This window comes from Mandrillus leucophaeus, unplaced genomic scaffold (assembly GCF_000951045.1).
Source record: "Mandrillus leucophaeus isolate KB7577 unplaced genomic scaffold, Mleu.le_1.0 Scaffold357, whole genome shotgun sequence".
Taxonomy (NCBI): Eukaryota; Metazoa; Chordata; class Mammalia; order Primates; family Cercopithecidae; genus Mandrillus; species Mandrillus leucophaeus.
The window spans coordinates 1,044,858-1,054,691 of record NW_012103776.1 but is presented as its reverse complement, the minus strand read 5'-3'; the positions used below and the strand labels follow the sequence as shown (position 1 = coordinate 1,054,691).

At 45.3% G+C, this 9,834-nt stretch overlaps 1 protein-coding gene across 1 annotated transcript in view; it reads left to right on the top strand.

Moving 5' to 3' along the window:
* Positions 1 to 6,423: 6,423 nt before the first annotated feature.
* Positions 6,424 to 9,834, top strand: part of LOC105546374 (chromosome unknown open reading frame, human C7orf33) — a 24,693-nt gene continuing 21,282 nt past the window's right edge. The window contains exon 1 of the mRNA XM_011989554.1: positions 6,424 to 6,993. Within this exon, the coding sequence (XP_011844944.1) occupies positions 6,790 to 6,993 (204 nt within the window). The 5' untranslated portion in view covers positions 6,424 to 6,789. The remainder of the gene's footprint in view (positions 6,994 to 9,834) is intronic.

Genomic DNA, 9,834 nt, shown 5'->3' with positions numbered 1-9,834 from the left:
AAAGAAAGAAAGAAAGAAAGAAAGAAAGAAAGAAAGAAAGAAAGAAAGAAAGAAAGAAAGAAAGAAAGAAAGAAAGAAAGAAGAGAATAGGAAGGGAGGGAGGGAAGAAAGAAAAGAATGAACTTCTAGATCTTGTAGGTATCCTAAATTAAATGTATGGACTGTTCCTATAATATTTGTTACTGATTCAGGACCTGTCTCCAATCTGAAACTCCTTGAAGAAACCTAGAACCTATTTTCAGCCTTCTCACCCCAGTCAGCTCTGTCTGTTCCTCCCCGGCACAATGTAAAACATTTAGCTGTGTAATCCAAGCGTTGACTGGCCTCACTGCCTGAAATACAATGAGAATGAGATAACATTCGCTTCAAAAAAAAAACTGCAGTAAAATGTACCTACACAAAATGTACCATCTTTCTCATTTTCATGTGTACAGTGCAATCGTTTTCGGTAGAACCACATTGTTGTGCAAACATCACCACCATCCATCTTCAGAACTCTTGCAAAACTGAAACTCTGTACCCATTAAACAAGAATTCCTCATTTCCCCCTTCCACCAGCCCCTGGTAACCACTGTTCTACTTTCTGAATTTGACTACTCTACATACCTCTTGTAAGTACAATCATGAAATATTTTGTGGGGTTTTTTTGTGGTTGGCTTATTTCATTTAGCATAACGTCCTAAAAATTCATCCATGTCGTAGCATGTGGTAGAATTTCCTTCATTTTTAAAGCTGCACAATATCCCATTGTATGGATAGAACACATTTTGTCTCTTTATTCATCTGTGTGTGAACACTTGCATTGCTTCTACTTTTTGGTTATTGTCGATAATGCTGATGTGAACATGGGTATAAACATTAGCTTTTAATGCCCAAATTATTATGACATCCAGAGCCTCTTAACTAGATGCCTTTCCCAGGTATTTCTGAGGATCTACAAGTACAATGACATGTTCCACACATCTGTCCAGGGGGAAGCTTGCAGCCTTTGGTAGGACAAGGCCTCGGACTGCCGCTGTCCACTTCCCCGCTGAAGATGACTTCCTGTAGGGTCTGCATCAGCTTCTCAAGCTGCTGCTGTTCTCACACAGTGCGCTTTAGTCAAGCATGGGCAAGGACCCTTCCTGAACCTCCCACGGTGACAGATGAGACATGGCTTATACATTTAATAAGATATCTTTAGAAGAAAATGACAGAAACGCCAATCAAAACTGACTTCAGCCAAAAAAAGAGAGTTCTTTGGTTCACAAAGCTGCAGAAGTACAGGCATGTTCTTAGTTTGGGCATGGCTGGATTCAGAGGCTCCGGTCTTCAGTCTGAAGTCATGGCTGCATGTCTTCTGGATTCAAGCTCTTTCTTGGCTCTGTTTTGCTCTGTGAACTTTATCCTCCAAGTGGTTGCCCCCGGAAGCTCTAGGCTTATTCCTTCCAGAGGTAAGAGGATGACTCTCCCTGATAGGCCTAGCAAGACCTAAGCCTGGCTCTGATTGGCCCAGTTGGGGTCACATGCTCAGCCATGAACCAATCACCATGGCCAGGGGTGCACAGTACTCTCATTGGTCAGCTCTGCATCACTTGTGCACCCACGAAGCCATGGGATGGGGCCAGCCCTGTCTGAAACCCATGGGACGAGTGGGGAATCCAGTCTCCCCCAGGAAAAGCGAAGGTGCTGTTACCAAAAAAGGGTGAGTTGAACATCAGAAGGGCAAAAACAAATGTCCGCTACTCTTGAGAATAATAGGAAAGAATCGCAATACAGAAATTCTTTCAAATTGAATTCTAGATAGGACTGCTTTCAGAATTTGTAAGGCACGGACCATTCAACAGGGTCCCTACTCGCCCACGAGGCCCGGAGAAAGGGCAGTTTCTCCATGCCCTCTCCCACGCCAAGGGCCACTTCCCCAGGCCTCGTTCCCTGTCCTGGGATTATTTGATCTCCTCAAGATCTTTGATGGTGGGAATATCCACTCCCTCTGGGAAAAATTCCCAATTCCTGCCAACAGTGCCCTCTGGCCATAGGATTTCAACAAGACATTCACATCAAAACACAGTAGTTCAGCACGTATCAGACTTTCCAGCATCTGGCTCATTCAGTCCGGAATAACATCATGAATGGGACACCAAGACTTCAGGCCACGTAGGGTTTAGCCTGGCCAAACCCAGTTCCTTTTCTCCAGATGAAGGTTGGGCTTGTGTATCTTTCCTATAGTCCTGGAGACTTCTCTATATCTCGTGTAAAGAGCTACATGAAAAAGAAGCCATATCACCCTAATGTCAGAGGCGTTTGAACCAGAGCAACTCCATCTTGAATAGGAGCCGGATAAAATGAGGCTGAGACCCACTGGGCTGCATTCCCAAACAGTTAAGACATTCTATGTTACAGGATGAGATAGGAGGTTGGCACAAGATACAGGTCATAAGGACCTTGCTGATAAAACAGGTTGCAGGAAAGAAGCTGGCCAAAACCCAGATGGTCACAAGAGTAACCTCTGGTCATCCTTACTGCTACACTCCCACCAGTGCCATGACAGTTTACAAATGCCATGGCAACATCAGGAAGTTACCCTATATGATCTAAAAGGGGAAGGCACAAATAATTCTCCCCTGGTTTAGCATGTAATCAAGAAATAACCGCAAAGATGGGCAACTAGTAGCCTTCGAGGCTGCTGTGTCTGTGGAGTAGCCATTCTTTTATTCCTTTACTTAATAAACTTGCTTTCACTTTATGAACTCGCCTTGAATTCTTTCTTGCACGAGATCCAAGAGCCCTCTCTTGGGGTCTGGATCTGGACCCCTGTCCAGTAACTGTAGGATCAACCCATAACTTATGGGTCTGGAATTGTGAGTGTGAGGTGGTTTGGAGGGATAATTCATCTGAAGCACTTAGCATCAGAGAGCTCAAGAAACAGTAGATATCAGTTTTTTAAATTACAATACAAATGTTCCAGGCAGGGGCTGTTACTGCTCTGGCAGAGACAGACGCATCCAATGCTGAAGGAGGAAGCAGGAAGCCCGCCCTTAGGAGAATGGTCTCTTAGCCAGAATGGAAGGGACAGCGGGAGCGGAAGAAGCTCTCCCAGGATGGGCAAGAGAAAGATGGAGAGCAGCAGCTGTTCAGTTGCTCCTTGAAGGACCCCACCCTGAGAGCCTGAAGGCAGCTGTTGTCAGCCCCCAGGAGGCCTACAGACCAGAGCCCAGAATAGACACTGGGCTGCTTGGGGCAGTCTAATCCCACGGAGGGTTTTAACCCTAATGTTGCAGAGCCCACGTGCCTTTCCACCTTGCCACTGCCATCCATACAACAATCAACACAGAAGGAAAGGGTCAAAAGTCGCTTTTGGAGCTTTGCATTTGCACATGGGTGTTTCTAAGTCAGGTGCTAATGCCTGGGGGGCTGCCAAAACCTTGTTTCTGAAATTATTTTCTAGACCCTTTAAATTCATCAGGATAGACATAGTGACGATAAACATTTTTATAGTAGACTTTCACACAAGACAAAGATCAAAGGCATGTGTAATCGATGATAAAAGGAAGTGATAAAAAGAGTCACTCTCAGGTATATCTTGGTGTTGATTTTATTTTTAATAGCTCAGCTATGAGACTCTGACTTTGTGCATGTACTTAGAGCTGACGTTGGAAGCCTCCAGCTGTGTCACAGTTAGAGGCTCTTCATCCCAAAGCACCGCCAACCATCCAAGCCATGCTGGCGCTCATTCTCTTGTTCCATCCCTTTTCCGAAGGCTTCGTTTTGCAGAAGTCGTCCTGAGAGTCCTTGGCACTATGCTTATGATTTGGATTTTGAACACCACGTGAACTCTGGCACCTGGTTATGGGGTCCAGTATCCACAGTCCCCAGTGGGAATTATGGCATTTCTCTTTTGTGTCTTACAATACCAAAGAATTGGGCTTTTTCTGTGAAAATAAACTGCTTTTAATACATGCATTATTAAACCAATAAAGCATTAATATTTACTAATTACTAATTTAAGCAAAGTAAAACCTATTTCAGAGTAAGGGAAAAGCATGCAGAAACACACATTGTTAAGAACTGTTGCTAAACAAGGCTTAATATAATCCTGGTTTTCCCCATTCTATCTTAAAGGAAAATCTCAAACTCTTGCTTTCATAAACAAAACTTGGTAATTTGAAAGAGTCCAGGTTTTTATAATGATCGCATTCCTTAAAATTAAACTACAGTTTTCACTTTTCTTAAAGGGAAAAACATTCAAAAGTTTCTCACAGAGAGAAAGCATTGATTTTCCTCTCTGAGTTCCTCCCATGAACTGTCTCGATCGCTGCCAACTCAGTTCCTTCTGTATTCTGTGCACGTGGAACACACTGTTTTCTGCTTAAAGAGTTATTTCCAATCCCCACCCCCAGCCACACCTCAGTTCCATGAGTGATCGTGGCTCAATGACCTAGGCACCCCAAGCATTCGCCATAAATAAGGCTGTTTACTGACCTATTTTTACTAGGACTACTGAGATATGCTGAAACCTGGTGGGGGTTGGAGTCGGGGGGATTGAAGTTACACCTCTCTCTAGCACCATCAGTCATTGTTCAGATATTTAAATTTCACAAACAGAATCAACGGCCTGCTGGGGGCATTGTCACTTACACCGAGCAGGGCCATCTGTCGCAGCGCTGGCATTTTAAGGCATTTTAGATGACAGCGTTTCGGGATCTCTTTGTTCGTGGATTTCAGGATGAAGTCCTCCAGTGGGGCTTCATGACTGACCAAGGTTTGAAATTGATAATGTCCCCAGTTGGGGACTTGCTGATTAGGCTGCGTTCACAGCAATTAGAAGATCATCTGGTGGAAAAACTGTCCGGAGAGAGAGGGGCACAGAATCCCGGAGCTCAGATCGAGCAGTGGAAGGGAAAGCCAGATCTCCATTCTAGAGGCAGAGTTTTCCACTTCTCCCTAAGGGGTCGCCTCAGCAGCCCGCCTCTCAGCTACAGCATGGGGAAATCTCACTGCAGATGTGCTAATCACAGAACTGCACAGGTACTCCCTGAATCCAACTTGGGTTATTAAAACAACAATGAGGCGTATGCATTTGGCTCCGTTCACCCTCAGGGTGACCAGCTGTCTCACTCCTCAGCCCAAATCCAAGGGATTCATTGTCTAAGAATAATTTCTTCCACCTTGGGAATTCTCTGATTTACTCTTACCTAGGTCCACTGGTCTTGACCAAAATGTGAGGTGTCCCTAACTTAAGATTTTGACTTTTAAGAGGCAGTCGAGGAAATAATGTTATGAGGTTTGTTTATTTCTCTAGTGGTCAAAGACAGAGAAGTAAAAAGGCAAAGCTGGAGTCCGAATGTGTGGCTGCAGGTTCAAGATTCCAGGCCAAGTTCTTGGAACTCCAGCGCCTCTAGACTCACCAGCCCCACCAGCTTGTCCAGCCGCACCAGCCCCTCCAACCCCAGCAGGCCCACAAGCCCCACCAGCCCCTCCGGCCCCTCCAGCTCTGCCGCAGGAAATCCTGCCTCAGGGAATCATGATCCACCACCCAAAGAAGCATTTGCAGAAAAAAGAGATTCCACTGTTGCCTTCCATCAAGGGTGGTGTTGAGCCCATTAAGCTTTCCCCAGCAGTACACAGAGTAACCTTCAGGATTCTGGTGGAAAAATATCCCAAATTCTGCTTCCTGATGCTTCACCATATGGCCCTGGGGCACACACACTAATCGAGAACAGCCCGGGGCATCCTGTCACCCCCCACGGTGCACCTGCAAACTGGCTTTTACAGCAACCCTGTCTTCCAAATGGGTCCGTGTCTTTCTAGGCATCGTTTGTAATGCTAACCTGTTTGGTACTACCCAGAAATGCTAACATTTCTACCACTTTAATCTAAAGAGATTAAATCACACTCCATGATACTCCTGACAACAAACAGCATTTTAACCAGTAATTTACGATACAAAGATTTTCAATCAGGGGGCTAAGCCCTTCCCTGGTGGTTTTAAGAAACTGCCAGCCTCGATGGAGACTCCTCCATCAATTCCTCATCATTAGAAAAGAAACAACGGAGAAAAAAATCATCCAATTAAGTGACAATTCCAATGTGTAAATCTTATAATATTTTTGCATTTGTGATATGGGTTCTACACTAAAAACACAACTTGTCTAATCTGAACGAGATTTTTCAGGATGTTATCCTATTTTGTTTGTGCCTCTTGGTTTAGTAAATTCCCAACCACTTTTTCTTCCCTCAGCCCCAACTCCCCACACACAAAATGTTTCTCATTATGACCTGAGACATTCATTCTGACTGTAGAGGTTTTAGATCATTTCTTCTAGGTGTTAATCAGTTCTGGCCATATGGTGAGGGTGAGGTAATCATTATTACTTTACAATGAATGCCCTTAATTACATTTTCAGTAGTAATATTAGTCCTTCTGTTTATTTGAGTACCTAAGAGCTGCAGGCAACGTGATCTGAATTACATGGAGGACAAGCTCCAGCTGACTCTCCGTAAACTCGCATTAGGATTCTACTATGCGACGACAGGAGCAGGTGGGGATAATGAGCTGGCAGAAGGGGCTGCCTGTCACACTGCCCGGTGGTCCCTCTTTCACCCCCACTTTGCCTCAGGCATTTTCTACTTAGCTGTGACCTTACTTGTGGTGATACCAATCCAGTGGTCAGGAGAGAGGCACCCAGCCCATGTCTGAATCCTGCTACTGACCCTGGGGATCCATGCGACTTGATCTTAGATATTGGTGGTGAAGTGTCGCTCTCCTTGACAGCATCCAGGAAAAGGTAATTAATTACCTTTGCCAAAATGCAAGTGGAAGTTCAAAGCCTCAGCCTTGAAGAGGGTCCCTGGGGACTTCCAGGCCCCGAATGTGAATGTGAAGCCCTTCTGCCGAGTGGGGCAAGACGCCGGAGTGACCTTCGCCTGAGTGGGAGGGCAGTCACTGTTTGGGTCCACTTTAGGCGTGGTCCAGGTCAATTTAACTTGTCATATGCCACGGGAAGACATAAGGTAAGTTAATGATTCTAAGATGAATCAACTGCTCTTTTAGTCAGGGTCTCTTGAGAATTCATTCACTCAATCCACGAATGTATTTGACTCTCTAGTATGTGTTACGGAACCGGGCTTAAGGACATATAAGGAAAGAGAGAGACAGCGATTAATTCACTGCCCCAAAGGAGGCCTGGAATCTTCTTAGGGAAAAGAATCCGCACAAAACACTCCATTGAGTATTCTTGTGTTTAGCCTGAGTCATGTTGACTTGAAAAATTGCAACGTAAAAACTGTATATTTTCACACAGTGTGGTAGAAGGAATAGGCTTGTTCTCAGACTATGTCTTGCCCTGGAGATGGGTCCACAGGAAGCCTCTATCTTGGTCGCCCTTTGGCATAAGCTTTGCACCTGTTCCCTTCTCCTTGCCTAGATTCTTGCCTCTTCTCTCGCTTTAAAGACCAGGATTTGTTGTTGTTGTTGTTGTTGTTGTTGTTGTTTTAGAGATGGTATCTTGCTCTGTCCCCCAGGCTGGAGTGCAGTGTAATATCATAGCTTGCGGCAGCATAAACCTCCTGGCTTCGAGTGATCCTCCCAGAGCAGCCTCCTGAGTGGCTAGGACTACAGCCATGTGCCATCACGTTTGGCTAACTTTTTTTATTTTTTGTAGCAATGGGGTCTTGTCATGTTGCCCAGGCTGGTCTCGAACTCCTGTCCTCAAACGATCCTCCCACTTCAGCCTCCTGAAGTACCACCATGCCCAGCAAGACCTGGATCTTTAACGCTTTGCCTGTCTTTGATCTTTGACACCTCCTGACACCCAAGCCCCTGCCTCCCGCTAGGCAGGCATTTTTGGTTAAAGTATGAGCTCCCACTTTGTATTTATCTCCAGCTTTGGGTGTTCAGTTTGATGGGGACCAGCCACAGGTGTCCCCACCTAGTTCTCCAGCCCTAATTTGTTTTCTCCCATGTTGCAGTTCCTGGCTTCTTCCCATTTGCCCACACCCTCTTTGTGGTACAGTGCCCCAAACTGACACATGCCACAGGCTCAGAGTAGCTTCTGGCTGGTCACTCGAGGGCAGAGAGGATTTCGTGACCTTTCCCTGAGAACAGCTGCATGAACTGCAGGGTCGGCAGAGGGGTCATGTCTGCCTGCTGCTAAGGTCAGCTGCAGACAGCCCATGTCAGGGAAAGCCCATTTAGCATTAGAAGAGTAAAAAGAAGAAAATACCTCCTCAGCCAGGAGTACTTTGATGTGAACCAATACAATTAGTCTCTGAATGATGAATATAAATGATAATCAATGACGTATGTGTGCTTAAAAGAAGGTGAGGAAAGATTATCACTGCCTAAACGTTCCTTTTAAAGGACACCACAAGTGGATGAGTGGAGCATATAGGGTAGATAGGATTTTTTTTTTTTTTTTTTTTGAGATGGAGTCCAGCTCTGTTGCCCAGGCTGGAGTACAGTGGTGTGATCTTGGCTCACTGCAACCTCTGCCAACTGGGTTCAAGTGATTCTCCTGTCTCAGCCTCCCAAGTAGCTGGGATTACAGATGCACGCCACCATGCCAAGCTAATTTTTGTATTTTTAGTAGAGACAGAGTTTCACCATGTTGGCCAGGCTGGTCTCAAACTCCTGATCTCAGGTGACCTGCCCGCCTCAACCTCCCAAAGTGCTGGATTTCATGTGGGAGCCACTGTGCCCGGCCAGGTAGATATGATTTGAATCTTTTTTTTTTTTAATTATTTTTTTTTTTTGAGATGGAGTTTCACTCTTGTAACCCAGGCTGAAGTGCAATGGCATGATCTCAGCTCACTACAACCTCCACCTCCTGAGTTCTAATGATTCTTCTGCCTCACCCTCCCAGGCAGCTGGGATTACAGGCACCCACCACCATGCCCTGGTAATTTGTGTATTTTTAGTAGAGACAGGGTTTCATTATGTTTACCAGGCTGGTCTTAAACTCCTGACCTCAAGTGATCTGCCCACCTCACCTCCCAAAGTCCTGGGATTATAGGCATGAGCCAATATGCCTGACTGATATGATTTAAATCTAATCAGAACACTGGAAGATACAGCAAAGTCTCAAAGTGGTTGTCTATGGATGGCACTATGGGTTGCGTATTATTTTTCCAGAGCTTAGAACTTAGTTCTGAATTTCTTTATTTTTGTTATTTATTTATTTATTTTGAGATGGAATCTCATTCTTGTTACCCAGTCATCTTGGCTCACTGCAACCTCCGCCTCCCGGATTCAAGTGATTCTCCTGCCTTAACCTCCCAAGTAGCAGGAATTACAGGCGCCTGCCACGACTCCCGGCTAATTTTTTGTCTTTTTAATAGAGTCAGGGTTTCACCATGTTGGCCAGGCTGATCTCGAACTCCTGACCTCAAATGATCTGCTTGCCTTGGCCTCCCAAAGTGCTGGGATTACAGGCGTGAGCCACCACAACCGGCCTGAATTTCTTTAGAGAATCTATATTGCCTTCATAAAAACTTGCTTTAAAGTTAGTTTTTTATTTTAAATGTTAATTTGAAGTTAAAATGCTTTTCCTCTGACTAGGTGTTTAATGCATTTAGGAAAGGCTGAGCATGAAACAAGGGTTGGGGGAAAGAGCCTGTTTAGAGGGGACTGTAAAAATGGGGACTCCCAGCTGGGATTGACAGGAGAGGGTCAGAGCCCAGAGAGATGCCTGCTGGAAAAGAAGTGACAGGGTTGAATATTTGCCCTGCTCAGTGTCATGTTGGAATGTGATCCCCAGTGTTGGAGAGGGGGCCTGATGAGAGGTGATTGGATCATGGGGTGGACTGGTCGTGAATGGTTTAGCGCCATCCCCTTGGAGCTGTCCTTGCGATAGT